The sequence below is a fragment of the Grammomys surdaster genome, unplaced genomic scaffold (genome assembly GCF_004785775.1).
Source record: "Grammomys surdaster isolate TR1022 unplaced genomic scaffold, NIH_TR_1.0 140, whole genome shotgun sequence".
NCBI lineage: Eukaryota > Metazoa > Chordata > Mammalia > Rodentia > Muridae > Grammomys > Grammomys surdaster.
The window spans coordinates 2,404,353-2,418,937 of NW_021604598.1; the positions used below are offsets into that span (position 1 = coordinate 2,404,353).

A 14,585-nucleotide genomic window follows, 5' to 3' on the forward strand; every position below is an offset into this window, starting at 1 on the left:
TGAGGCCTCAGTGTCTTTCCCAGAGACCCCGCCTTCCCGGTCTGACAACCCAGTTCCATTTCTATTGGCTTTCATTTAAGAGTGACAGTTTTATTATCCAGTAAACTTGTGAGATTAGCCCTTCCTCGTGCCTTTTTTATTGGCTTACGTTGTTGAGTGGCAGTGCTATTGGCCAATTGAATAAAGTATTAGGGCTGCGGGCTCGGCCCCGGAGGCCGGGAGGGGAGGTCGCTCGGGTCGGGTGTCGCCTGAGAACCGGATGAGGCGGCGACTGTGAGGCCGAGCCGGGAGCGGGCGTCGCGGCGAAGGGGAGCCCGGGCGGGCTGGCAGAGTAGAGCAGGAGGAAGCAACGGCCACAGACGCATCGGGACCGCGAGTCGTAGTCGGGGGATCCGCGGGGCGGAGGCGGGCACCATGGGCAACCGCGGGATGGAAGAGCTCATCCCGTTGGTTAACAAGCTGCAGGACGCCTTCAGCTCCATCGGTCAGAGCTGCCACCTGGACCTGCCGCAGATCGCCGTGGTGGGCGGCCAGAGCGCCGGCAAGAGTTCGGTGCTCGAGAACTTCGTGGGCCGGTGAGCGAGCGCGCCGCGGCGGTTCTGGGGCTTCGGCCGGGAGGGCGGGCGGCGGCCTAGGGCGCGGAGGGCGGGCGGGGAATGGCGGAACTACGGCTCGCGGACGCCGCAGGACCGGTGGCAGTGGGCAAGGTCTGGGGCAAGAGTCTCCATGGCTTTCCGCAGGGACTGGAGATGCAGATCCAGGTCTGGAGCTAGTCGATAATAGTGGGTGATATTTGGGGCAAGACGGTCAATGCAGACCCCTCTTGGAGCATCTAGTTCCGGCTATTGCTGAGCAACTCTGACATCGCTTTGCCTGTGATCCGGGATAGATCCACTCCTCTTTTCCTCTTCTACCTGGAAGTCTTAGTGTGTGTGCTGTTGAAGAAACACTTGCCACCCAGCCATCTATGGGGAATGACCCCTGGGGTCTGTCTGACCAGTTACTTATCTGGAGCTTTCTCTCTTGTCTGTCTGGCCAGTTATTTATCTGGAGCCTTCTCTCTTGTCTGGTTAGTTGGTTATCCGTTCTGGACAGGCTTCCTACCGGCACCATTTGGTTGTCCCATCTGTCCAGACCCACTCTGAAGTCCACCGTTGTCTGGCTAGCCGTCTAAGGTGACCTCTCGTGTGCAAATGCCCATCTGTGCCCCTTATTTACTTGAGTTGGCCTCGACTATCTGACTGGCTGAACTTCGGGAGCCTCTTATTATCGGGTTCTTTTGGGCTGACTGCCTCTTGTGTTCCAAGTGGATCCATCCATTAGTTTGTTCTCCACTACCACCCAGGCCATCCTCTCTGAGTGACAGAAGTTGGGGAACTTGGGAAGAAACATTCTGTAGGATTCTTTCCTGTCTCAGGATCCCCAAACCTAGTAGATGGCTTCTAAGCTAAAGCTTCCCAGTTGGCATGCTCTCCAGATAGCTCTGGGAGCCTCAGCTTGTTCCATCTGTCCAGTGGGCAAATTCCACTTGCAGCTGTTTCTAGGACCCAGGAAGTGAGTGAAGGAGGGATGTTGATTTACCCCTGTCCCCTCCCCCTGCCTCTCACAGCAGCACTTCTCCATTCCAGGAAGTGTTCCATGTCTGATGCTGCAGTGTGTGCCCAGTGAGAACGTTTGCTTTGCTGTGGACAGTATCTTTATGTGTGTGTGTCCAAATGTGTGCCAGAGTGCACTTGTGGAAGTCAGAGGACATAATCTTTGTGAAGTCCTTCCAAATTTATGTGGGTCCTGGGGACCAAACTCCGGGCATCAGGCTTAGATGGCAGGCCCTTGAGCCATGTCATTGTCCTTCCATCTTAAATTCTAGAGACGTGGTCTCTCACTGAGCATGAAGCTCACCGATCAGCTAGTCTGACTGGCCAGTGAGCTCCTCTCTCTGCCTCACCCTATCATTGGGACACACACACACACACACACACACACAGACAAACACTCTCGGCTGTGTGTTATTGTTGTTACCAGTCTTTTGTGGAGGCAGGAGCATCTCTAAATTTGAGGCTAACTCATTCTACATAGAGAGTTCTAGGGCAGCCAGGGCTACATAGTGAGACCCTGTTTCAAAAAAAACTTGAAAGTTGATTCAAGGCTGCAGGGACTAGGTTGTTGGAAGTGTCCATTTAGGCTGAATTAGCTGTACCTGTGACCTTAGGAACTCTGGAGTCTGAGGCAGGAGATTTCTTGAGTTTGAGGTCAACCTGGGCTCCATTGTTAGTCCTTGTCTCAAAAAAAAAAAAAAAAAAAAAAGGCCATGAGAGGGCTGTGGGTGAAGCTCTGGCATAGAGTACTTGCCTAGTATGAAGAAGACCTTGGGGTCAGCTCCCAGCACCAAACTGATAACAAATATTATTGACATTTATGTTCTCTTTGATTGCTTTATACTCAGAGAGACCTTTCTATGACTGTGGCTTTTAGATACTGAAATAAAAATTTTTATGTATATGTATATACACATATTCTCGTTTGTTTGTTTGTTTCAGTTTTTGGGTTTTTTGAGAGTGTTTCTCTGTGTAACAGAGCCCTGGCTGTCTTGAAACCCGCTTTGTAGACCAGGCTTGCCTCAAACTCAGACATCTGCTTCTACCTCTCAAGTGATGAGATTAAAGGCAAAGGCCACCAAGCCCAGCTATTGATTAGTTTTTTAAATCACATCTAACATTGTAGGACAGGCTGGCCTTGAACACATAGGGATGCACTTGCTTCTGCTTCCTGAGTGCTAGGATTAAAGGTGTACAGCACCATTACTGTTTGTTTGTTTTGAAACAGTCTCCTACTGTGTGTGGTCCAGGCTGACCTGGAACTTACTGTGTAGCGCAGATTGACTCCCAGAATTGTGGCAGCAGTTTTCCGATTTCGTTTTCTAAGAGCTGGGATCACAGGCATGCGCCACTCTGTCTGGCATTGAGTTCTTTTTACTCTAGAAAGCCATAATGCCCCTGTGCTGCAGGACCTTGTTGAGAGGGGCCCACTCACTCCTATTCTCTATTTCCTGCTAAGAAGTTTACTAAACAGAGTCAGAACCAAGAATTTGTTCTGACTCTTCTGCTGTTTCCTCCTCCTCTGTTCTTGACTGTCCATCCAGTGGGCATCTGGCTGTTAGCCAGGAGCAGAGGAGAGAGTGTGCCAAGGGCTTGGGCCAGCCCAACACCTAGGCACAGCTCAGGCTGCTTCCTGTCACTGCTGCCTTAGATTTTTCTAAGAACATTAGTGTATTCTAGGATGTCTCAGTTGGCCCAGCCCTTTGCTGAGACTTCCATGCAGATTGCTAGCCCTGGAGGCCAAGGACTTGAAATGTAACAGGTTTCACATGAAGTCCAGATTTCTACAGAGCCTGAAAGTACCCTGAAGGTTCTAGAGAGTAATAATGACATGGAGGCCTGAGGCCCCAAGCGTGGGTCTACCATAATTGACTGTGTGTGTCAAGGGGATTGATTGGACATTTTAAGCCCCAGGTTCCTGTGTGTGTCTATGCACAGATGTCTGAATATGGGTGTATGCGGGTCAGAGGGCAGCATTAGGCATGGTTCCTTGGGAGCCATAGTCTCTCACTGGAACTTGGGGCTTGTTGATTAGTCTAGACTGACTGGCCAGCAAGCCCCAGGGATCTGTCTGGGCCTTCCCAGTGCTGGAGTGACAGGTGTGCATTATGCTTCCTGGCTTTTTACTTGAGTGCCAAGGTTTGACTGTTGGACTGGCTTTGAAATGGCTATGTCTGAGTTCTGGCATTGCAGGTGTGCACCACCATGCTGGGGTTTATGCAGTACTGGGGATGAACAGACCCCAGGTTTCTCTGCTATAAGACTGGAGCTGTATGTAGTCTGGGCACTACAGGGCAGTGGTATAATGCCTGCTGTCATGTGCTAAGGCTCTCAGAAGGTAAAAAGAAAGACTGAGACCCTCACCCTGGGGTGAACTGACTTCACTGGTAACTCACTAGGTCTTCTACCCAGGGCTGTTGGAAGCTTTAGCATTTGAGACCTTTGGCCAGCCAGCTTTGTGCACTAGCTTGTGGCTCTCAGGAGGGCTTGGTTTCTACCTAACCTTTGCTATTTAGCAGAAGGGCTGGCAAAGAGAGGCTAGCTGGGATTTTTCTTCCTCCCCCTCCCCATTTGGACAGGAGCCCAGGAAGTTGGGGCTTCAGCCTGGAAAGCTGAGGCTAGACTCCTTCCTGTGAGTGTATTGCCTTTCTGAATCTGAATCTCAGTAGGAAGTGGGGCTACCTTTCCTTGAGTGTTTGACCTGTTCCCTTAGAGTGTCACCTGGTGCATGTCACTGAGGCCTTTGGCAAGAGGCTGAATCCCACCTCTGTGTGACTTTCAAGCAGGCTGGCAATGGCTCAGTAGGTAAAGGGTTTGCCACCAAGCATGATGACCCGAGTTGATTTCTGAAATCCAATGGTAGAAGCAGAGAAGCAATATCTGTGTGGTACATCACATGTAGACACAGACCCAAAGAGGGTAAATAAATGAAATGTTTGAGAAAATTTTTTTAAAGAAAAACAAAAAGAGAGCTCAGGGCTGTAGTTCAGTTGGTGAGTACTTAGCATGAGTGGGGATCCCACCCCCAGTAGCACGGAAACCCGGGGCATGCTTGGAAAGCCAAGCAGAGGCAAAAACACGAGCAGTTCAAGGTCTGCTCAGCAGCATAGCTAGCTGTGCTCGCGTGGGCTACATGAGACCCTGCTTCCCTGAAAAAAATAAAATAGAGTTCCAGCCTCAGGCCCAGAACCCAGGGCTCAGCTGAGGCAGGAAGACTGCCAGCCTGGGTGGGCTCTGTCTGGAACCCTGCCTAAGTAAATAAATAGGCGTGGTGTGTACGTGTGTGTGTGTGTGTGTGTGTGTGTGTGTGTGTGTAATAGCAATAATTCTTCCTTAGGCCAAGTGAGTGTTCATTGGACAGTGTTTTCTAGTGCTTAGCACAACTTTGCCGTGTGCATAGGGCTATGGCCTTGAGCCAAATAACCTTCCAGCAGGGACTAAAGACACTGGTGCGGTCCTAATAGCCCTGAGAAACCGGAGAGTGATCAGAGCCAGTGAGTGAGGACAACAATCAGAGGAGAAAAGACTGGGAGAAGTTGGGAAAGGTATCCTGAAGATTGGAAACGCATCCCAGGGTATGAAAATAGCCAGTGTGAAGATTCAGAGCTAACAGTATATCCAAGAGTGTTAGGAAGCTGGATCTGTGGGATGAGGTTTAAAAGGAATTGTTGTGGGTCTTGGCACAGGCCTCTTCTCTCCTAGGAAGCAGGGAGCAGGGAGCAAGGAAGGAAAGTGGCCGGGAGGCACACCCCTACCTCTAGCTGGACGCTTAGGCGGGCTGCTCCACATGGGCGTTCTCTCTGTGCCGTTCACTTGTTCCCTGCTCCCATTTTCCTTGGATCAGGAGGCCTGGGTGGCTGTGTGCTCAGGTACATTTGCACATGTGTTCATATGCATGTGGAGATCAGAGGCTGAGTGTGGTACAGTGCCTGTGGAGGTCAGAGAACAGCTTGCAGGAGTTGTTTCTTTCCTTTGTGGGTCCTATAGATCCAATTCAGGTCATCAGGCTTGGCAGCAGGTGTCTTTATCCAGTGAGCATCTCACCAGTATTTTTGTTAGTTTTTTGTTGTTGTTGTTTTATTTTTTTAAACAGGGTTTCTCTGTGTAATCCTGGCTGTTCTGGAATTCTGTAGATCAGGCTGGCCTTGAACTCAAAGAGACTAGTCTGCCTCTGCCTCCTGAGTGCTAGGATTAAAGGTTTGATCTGCCATCACTACCTGGCTTTTGTTCTGTTTTTAATATACAGTGGTTTTTATATGTAGCCCAGGCTGGCCCTGAGCTTATGATTCCTTGCCTCCCTTCCCCCAGTGCTGCAATGGCAGGCCTATTCCACCACACTGGACTCAGTTGAGCATTTCCAGAGCTGGGTAAGAGCTGGTCACTGAAGGGAAGACCGTTGCTCTCACACTTGCAATTGCTCCAAGCTGCAGCTGGTCTAGGCTGTGCCAGGCTTGAATACAAATGCTGAAATGACAAGCTCCTTGGTTGCTGGGAGAAACTTGGGCATCTGCTGAACCCTAATTTACAGGGGAGGGGCCAAGTGCTAGCTGTAATTAGCCCTTATTAGAGTGTCAATGTTTTTGGAGAAAATACAGTCAGTAATGAGCTACTCACATGGCCTCTCTGCAATGGAGGACGTTGTCATGCCTCCTGAACCAGATGCTGCACTAAGAAAGTCTCCTGCTTCCAGGTGTGGTTGAGGTTTCTGGGAGGCCAGCTTAGCTTCAGCCAGAGGCTGGGTGGACACTTTGTTTCTCTGTAGTTTCTCTTTAAGATCTACTTTTTTTTTTGCCGGGCGGTGGTGGCGCATGCCTTTAATCCCAGCACTTGGGAGGCAGAGGCAGGCAGATTTTTGAGTTCGAGAGTTCGAGGCTAGCCTGGTCTACAGAGTGAGTTCCAGGACAGCCAGGGCTACACAGAGAAACCCTGTCTCGAAAAAAAGCCAAAAAAAAAAAAAAAGATTTACTTTTTAAAATCTGTGTGTGTGTGTGTGCGCGCGCGCGTGCGTGTGTGCGCACTTGCATGAGTTTATGTGCACCACAAATATGCAGTGTCCTTGAAGGCCAGAGGGTGTTGGACTCTCTAGAGCTGAAGTTGTAGACAATTGTGAACTCCCATGTGATACTAGGACTTGAACCCTGGTCCTCTGCAAGAACAGTAAGTGCTTATAACTGCTGAGAGTCTCTTCCTCATACCTCCTCTTGTTTCTTTTGAGACAGGGTCTCATGTAGCCCAGGCTAGCCTGGAATTTCCTAAGTAGCTAAGGATGACCTTAAACTCCCAGTCTTTCTGTATCTGTGTGCTGGAATTCCAGATGTGTACCATCATTCTGGTTTATTCCTTGCTGGGATGGAACCCAGGGCTTGCTGCCTGCTGGGCAACGGAACCAGTCCACCAATTGAGTCCCACCCAAGTCGTTGGGAGAGAGTTGCTGTTTTTATACTGTCCTCAGTTACAGGTTGGGAAACAGACTGGAGAGGGAGGATAACATTTGTCATGAAGGCCAGGTTCCTTTAAGGTTGTCAGGTGTGTGTCTTCACTGTGAAGCCTTAAGTTGGGCCTAATGGACCAGGCGCTGGAGACTTGACAGGGACCTGGACCTAACTAGACATAAAAATGGGTGGGCAGGTAAATAAATAAACAAAGAACATTCTGGAAGAATGAGAATTCCGGTGATAGCTAGCATGGAGTCAGAAGTGAGATTGGTTTTAGTACCCATTGTCATGTGGATGCCCCTCAGTTGAACTGGAGACTGGTGAGATAGAACAGTATCCACACAGAGGGAACAACAGGTAGAGTGCCCTGCACACACCTGGTTAGCTAATTGCATGATGCAGATTTGGCATAGCCTGGGATACATGGGGCAGAGTGGGAACCAGTAACAGACCCTGCCCATCCAGCTTTGTGTGGGCCACTGCTGGAGTTTGTCCATAGGGGCCATTCTTAGTGCACTTTGCCTGCTGTCCTAGGCTGACCCCTTGTCTTCACCATAGACCACTCTGAGCACTCTGCTTATGTTAATTGACTAGTTTCCCAAGCTGAGTGTGGGAGCTCACTCCTGTAATCCCAGCATTTGAGAGGCTGAGGCTGGAGGATTAACCATATTTCAAGGTCAGTTTGGGGTACAGAGTCAGACCTTGTCTCAAGAAACAAAGAAACAAAAAACAAAACAAAAACAAGAAGAAAAGCTGGCTGTAATCCCAGCACCTGAAAGGTACAGGAGGAGGAAGAAAGAAGTTTAAGGCAAGTGTCTTCTATCCAGACAAGTGGAGGCCAGCCTGAGCTACAGAAGACCTGTCTCAAAAACCCCAAACAAACCAAAGGGAAAAATGGTATAACAACAAAGTCTACAAAAACAACTTCCCTTTTTCCTTTTCTGTTTTTTTTTTCAGATGTATGTGGTGTGCATATGTGTGTGTATGCGTGTTTTCATGTGTGAGCATCAGTGTCTGTGGAGGCCTGGTATCTCCCACTGCATGACAGGGCCTCTCAATCAAACCCTGAGTTCACTGATACAGCTAGTCTGGCTAGCCAGTTTGTTCTGGGCATCAATCCATTGTCTTGTCTTTCTAGGCTGGAATTAGAAGCAGGCTGTGAAATCCCCCTAGCATTTATGTGGGTTCTAGGGATCTAAACTCTGGATTTCTTGTGTAGCAAGCACTTAGCCACTGAGCCCACAGCTAGTTTGTGTTTTAATAATTTTTTTATTTTTAATGTACATTGGTGATTTGACTGCATGTATGTCTGTGAGGGTATTGGATCCCCTGGAGCAGGAGTTATGTATGGAAAGTTGTGTCCCTGGCCCCTCATTACTTGTGCCATATAGGTGCTAGGAATTGAACCTGGATCCTCTGGAAGAGTAGCCAGTGCTCTTAACTTCTGAGCCATCTCACCAGCCCTCCATAACTAGCTTTCTGGCCTGGGCACTTCCTAAAATCTTTCCATGGTAGTTCCCATGTGTTGAGTAGGCTGAGCTGGAGCAGCACTGGGGGAGTCTGAGGAGGTCATGCTATTGAGAGAAGTAGTTCCTTCGACGGGCTGTTAGCTACAGCCTAGATCATGTGCCTGGATCACCCACCTGGAGGCCTGGGTGTGCTCCCTCTCACTAGTAAATGTTCCTTGGGGTGGGTATTATGAAACCAGCCTCTTGGCTTCTCTCATGGCCTGTACCCTGAGGCTTGTCCCCATAGATTCCCCTAACTTAGATTTCCAGTCTCCCTCCTAGGTGCCAAGGTCTGGAGTTGTGACTGTGGAGGCTTTGGGTGTGGCTTCACTCACAGCTTTCCAGGTGCCTGTTTGTAGGAAGCCGGAGTGGCAGGCATGGAGAGCTCTTGGAGGAGGCAGCTGTCTTCTTGCTGAGGTGAAGCAAAGGAATGACTTGCTGACCCTGTGCTTTGTACCACTGTTGCTGTGAAGTGCTCTGTGGCTGATGTGCGGACCTTTTGGTGACAGACATCAAAGCTCTTTCACCCTCATTGTTCCAGGACTCACAATGCTCTTCATGGTCGGGACCCTTGTAGAGTGCAGTGTGAATGGGGAAGGCTGTGTGGCCCTCACCCTGGTGATGGCAGCCACTTCATAGTTGGAGTTGGACTCCCTTGAGGCCTCCCTCCTGTCCCTATGTCCCATGTGCCACTTATTTGCTCAGAGCTGTTCAGCTTCCACTTGTAGAACAAAACCAATGTCTCCCGAGAACCTGCAGGCCCTGGCCCTCATTGCTTGTGCCTCCTCTACCGGTTCCTCCCCTTCCACCCGCATGGGTTCTCAGCCACCTCACTCTCACTGTATTCTCTCTTCAAGACTGGGCCTCGTGTTTGCCGTTGTGGTCTTGAACTCCACCTGTAACTGGGAATGACCTTGAACTGCATGCTCCTGCGTCCACTGAGTGCTGGGATTGCAGGTACCCGAGGCTTGGGGTGTGAAGCTGGGCATGGAGCTCAGGCTTGATACATGCTAGGCTGTGGCCCGCCTGGTTCCAGTTCTGTCATTATCATTGTTAGAGTGGTGTCTATACGTGTGTCTATGTGTGCACCTGTGTGGAGGGGGAGTGGTGGAGGCCAGGGACTATTTTCACTTAAAAAAATTTTTTTTATGTGTATGAATGTTTCTGTTTCATATGCATGTCTGGTACCCAAGGAAGAGGACATTGGATCCCCTGGAATTGGAATTACAGATAGTTGTGATCCATCCTGTGGTTACTGGGAATTGAACCCTGTTTCTCTGGAAGAGCAGCCTGTATTCTTAGCTACTAAGCCATCTCTCCAGACCCTTAATTATAATTTTTTGAGATAAGTTGTTACCTGGAAGCTGGTCTCACTGTCTGTGCCCTTCCCCCTCCTCTGGAATTAGGATTATGGGCACAGTATTGCCGTGCTCAGGTTCTTCTGTTTTAGGAATTGAACTCATGTTTGGCCAGCAAGTGCTTTATCCATGGAGCTGATGGTCTTCCTAGCCTTGATGATTTGTTTATTTATTTTGACAGGGAATTTTGCTATACAACTCAGGCTGGATTCAAACCTGCAAAGACCTTGCCTTAGCCTCCTTAATGCTGGGATTACAGGCAGTGTCACTATATCTGGGTCCTCTGCTGTCTTTCTCCTATGGAAAAGCTGAAGTGAAGTCTGACTATGATCCGCTTCCTATGTGGAAGCGAGTCCAGCAAGGCTATCTAGGAATATTTCTACTCCCTAGTGAAGAAGGAGGCACCCCAGAGACTGCTCCTAACACATTTCCCCAGACTTTCATGGCTGTAGAGCAGGCAGGCATTGTCCTAGTGTTGCTTGCCTAGGGATACACCCTGCCACAGACAGGCCATCCCATCGAAAGCCCCAGAGGTGGCCTTAGTACAAACTCTGTCCTGGCCCAGGGGCTTCTGTCTTTTGTACTGATAGATGAGAGTAGTTGTTCTCAATTTTCTTAAGATGACCCAACCGTAAAATGACTTTCGTTGCCACTTCATAACTATAATTTTTTGTTACTGTTAAGAATAGTAGTATAAATATCTGGTATGCAGGATATCTGATATGTGACCCCTGTGAAAGGGCTGTTTGACCTCCAAAGTGTTGTGACTACACTAGAGGATGGTAGCTTTCTGGCCTGGGATGCCTGCCTCCAGCAGCCCTAACTGCAGGGAACCTACCAGTGATGAGGCTGGCTTTGATGCCTTCTGCATCCACCATTAGTGCTGGCACTCAGCCTGTGCCACTCTGCTGAGGGGAACTTCCTGGTTGCTAAAATCCTCGTGGCTACCCAGTGCAGCCACATGGAGATGAAGACTGGGAGCCTGTGACCGGTGTCTGGCCTGCTCAGCTCAGTCTTCTGTGCTTTAGGTCCCTTGGGCATCATTTTGCAATGTTGACTTCCCACTCAAGCAAGCAGAAGAAAGCCTGGCTTCTTTAGCCTTTGCCTTGTTGGCAGTGCCAGGGGACACCTCAAGGCTAGCATAGGCTGTCAAGGAGTTGGGTATAAGTTGTTTTCTAGGGACTGGCCTACATGGAGTTTGCCCTGGCATGTGGTGAAAACTAAGTCTTAAACTTTTTTTATTTCTTTTGAAGGTTTTTTTTTTTTTTTTTTTTTTTTTTTTGAGACAGGATTTCTCTGTGTAGCCCTGGCTGTCCTGGAACTCACTCGGTAGACCAGGCTGGCCTCGAACTCAGAAATCCGCCTGCCTCTGCCTCCCAAGTGCTGGGGTTAAAGGCGTGCGCCACCACTGCCCAGCATGCCTGGATTTTTAAAAAGTTGATAGTTTCATATAATCCAGGCTGGCTACAAACTTCTAATCTTCCTTCTTCTATTTGTAAGTGCTTCTAAGAGGATGATGAGCACATACCACAGTTCCTGGTTTATGTTATGTTATGCTAGGGATGGAACCCAGGGCTTCATGCACCCACAAGCCTGGTGTGCCTGGGGAGGGTGGGTGTTGGACAAGATCTTTCTCTGCCATTTCTAGACTCCTGATCTTCCTGGCTCTCCCCCTGAGTACTGGGATTGTTTACAAGTGCCATCATGTCACACTTTAAAGTTTCTCATGACACTGGAGATTGCTCAGGGCTCTACCACTGAGTCACCTCTTCAGCTTTAAGATCACATTAGCGTTGTTAATGTACTTAGTTTGGTTGTTAGAGACAGTGTTTTCCAGTGTAGAGCAGGCTGGCTCCAGATTCAGAGATCTGCCTGCCTCTGTCTCCTGAGTGCTAGGAGTAAAGGTATGCCCTAGCTACAGAAGAGTTGTACAGAGAGGATAGAGGGGCTGGCCAGGTGCCTCAGTGAGGGAAAGATGCTTGTTGTCGAGCCTAATGACCTGAGTTGCATCTCTGAGACCCCCATAGAGTGGAAGAAGAGAACAGACTTCTGAAAGCTGTCCTCTAACAAGGGACATAGCAATCCCACTCAAGCAAAGAAACAAATCAGTAAGGTGCAGTTTAAAAATATATAGGGCAGGCTGCTCATGTCTGCCTACCTTAGCCTCTCCCTACTGCAGGCTCTGTTAAGACTTGTCACTGTTGATGGAAGGCACTTGTCACATGGCCGCCGTTGCCCTCCTGACGCGGGATCACATGTCCAGCTGCCTGCCTTCAGCTCTCTAGGCTCTCAGGCCATCCTAGGTTCTCATGACCTTGGGTTTTTATAGAAAACGAACAACAGTAACTTCTCCTGGCTTAGCTGGCTTTTTCTCACAGCTGACTGTGAGTTCCTTCATTCTGGGTAAGAAGCCACTTAGGTCCACCTTATGCATCCTGTAGGACTTTATAATGTGGGCCAGCAAGACATTACCAGGGAGAGGGCTGTGGCCTCCTGGTAGACATGGCATCTGCCACGTTTCCTTATCTGAAAAGTACTGGTTTTGTTTTTGTATATTTTATCCTTTGTAAGTATCTAAGCCCTAAAGGCTTTATGTATGAGGACGCAAGCGTAAGTGTGAGTTTGCATGCATGTGTGAGTGTGTGGAGGCCAGAGATTGGTGTCAGGTGTTTCCCTTAAGTACTGTGGAAGAATCTTTCACTTAAACAGAGCTTGTCTAAATCTGCTAATCTGGCTAGCCAGTGTATTCTGGGGATCTCCTATCTCTTCCCCACAAACACTGGCATTACAAGCAGATACCACACATTGGCATTATGTTAGTGCTGGGAATCTGGACCTTCATCCTCAAGTTTGCATGTAAGTGCTCTGCCTGCTGAGCCTTCTTCCCAAACTTCATTTTGATTTTTTCCAGTTCTGGGGATGCAACTCATGGCCTCATGTATACTAGGAAAGGCCTCTATCACTGAACTATACCCCTATTCCCTCTCCGAGGGGATTCTAGGCAGGGGTTCTACCACTGAGCCATGCCCTCAGTGCCTCACTGGGGATTCTAGGCAGGAGTTCTACCATTAAATAATACCCCTAGTTTCTCACTGATGGATTTCAGGCAAGTGCCCTCCTGCTGAGTTGGCTTTCCAGCCCCTAATTAGGGGGAAGATGAAAACTACTGTAGGCAGAGCCACACCTCCAGCCCCTCACGGGGCATTCTAGACAGGCACTCTCCTGTTGAAGCTTAGTTCCTAGCTGTCTCTTGCATTTTGTATAGATTATAAAGTGTAAGTTGTAAAGTTGAAGAGTTTTTTTTTATATTTTTTTGCAAAGCATTGTACAGTCTTCTGTTGCGTTGGAGGCCTTTGTCAGATGGGCATGGTCCTTTCTGGATGCTGCTGGAGCACTGCCCAGTGGCTCCCACATCTGCACAAGCCACATCTGTTTGTGACTGCAGCTCTGCTCAGTGTTGAAATCAGGCGCTGTGAGTACGCTTTGTTCTTTTTCTCAATTGTTTTGGATGTTCTAGGTCCTTTAAACATTAATTTTGTTTCTATTTGTTTTTTTTTTGAGAATTCTTACTTTGCTTCTCACACTGACCTGAAACTTGAGCCTCTTCTACTTCAGCTTGGTGCATGCTGGTATTAGAGGTACAGCACCATGCCCAGCCCTGAGACCCTTTTACAATCAGCTCTGTCTGTCTGTCTGTCTGTCTTATCTACCCATCATCCATCCATCTATCTATCTATCTATCTATCTATCTATCTATCTATCTATCTATCATCTCTCTTAGATAGAGTCTCACTAAGCAATTCTGGCTATCTTGGAACTCACTCTATAGACCAGGCTGGCTTTAAACATCAGCCTCCAAGTACTGGGCTTAAAGGTGTGGGTCCCCAGCCCCAGCTATGTTGGGGATTTCTACTAAACAAAATAAAAAGCTAAGACACTATATCTCAGTGATGGAGACCTAGTCAACCATAGACCAGGATTCTATCTATAGCACCAAAAAAAAAAAAAAAAAAAAAAAGGAAATAAAAAAGGCTGTTTATAAAGACCCGTTGAGCCTGGCAGTGGTGGTGCACACCTTTAATTCCAGCACTTGGGAGGCAGAGGCAGGCGGATTTCTGAGTTCGAGGCCAGCCTGGTCTACAGAGTGAGTTCCAGGACAGCCAGGGCTACAGAGAAACCCTGTCTCAAAGAACAAAACAGCAACAACAACTAAAGACCTGTTGAAGCCTGTCCTGTCCCAGGTTGGCCTCATCACATATCTGAAGGTGACTTTGTACTCCTGACGTTCCTGACTCTACCTCCTAGGTGCTAACATGACAAACATGCAACCAGCACTTGTCTGTGTGATGCTGAGGACAGAGCTCAGGACTACGTATGCCAGGCAGGCCCTTGACCAAGTGAGCCTCAGTCCCAGGGAGGGCAGGGTTTTACTCTATTCATTTTTATGCTTTATGTGCACTGTTTGTGGATGTAGGTGTTAGAGGATGTAGTTTCAAGTGTGTGTAAGGCGTAGGTTCTAACCTTCGCCTTGTTTGAGACAGGGTCTCCTGTTCAGTGCTGTGAATGACAGACCAGGTGGCCCCAGTGGGGAATTCTCCTGTCTGTTCATCCCAGACTTCTGTTTGTTTTGATTGCTGTGCTGTTTCGTCAGCTGTCCAGGCCCCCATATTACCTGCTGCCTCACTCTTG

At 48.7% G+C, this 14,585-nt stretch overlaps 1 protein-coding gene across 10 annotated transcripts in view; it reads left to right on the plus strand.

The window, feature by feature from the left end:
• Window positions 1–224: 224 nt before the first annotated feature.
• The window catches only part of Dnm2 (dynamin 2), an 85,397-nt gene continuing 71,036 nt past the window's right edge, over window positions 225–14,585 (plus strand). For 5 of the 10 annotated variants that reach the window (XM_028763708.1, XM_028763710.1, XM_028763712.1 and 2 more), the window contains exon 1: window positions 225–575. In XM_028763708.1, the coding sequence (XP_028619541.1) occupies window positions 415–575 (161 nt within the window). In that variant the 5' untranslated portion in view covers window positions 225–414. The remainder of the gene's footprint in view (window positions 576–14,585) is intronic. The other 5 variants (XM_028763714.1, XM_028763716.1, XM_028763717.1 and 2 more) reach the window with 2 other exon arrangements.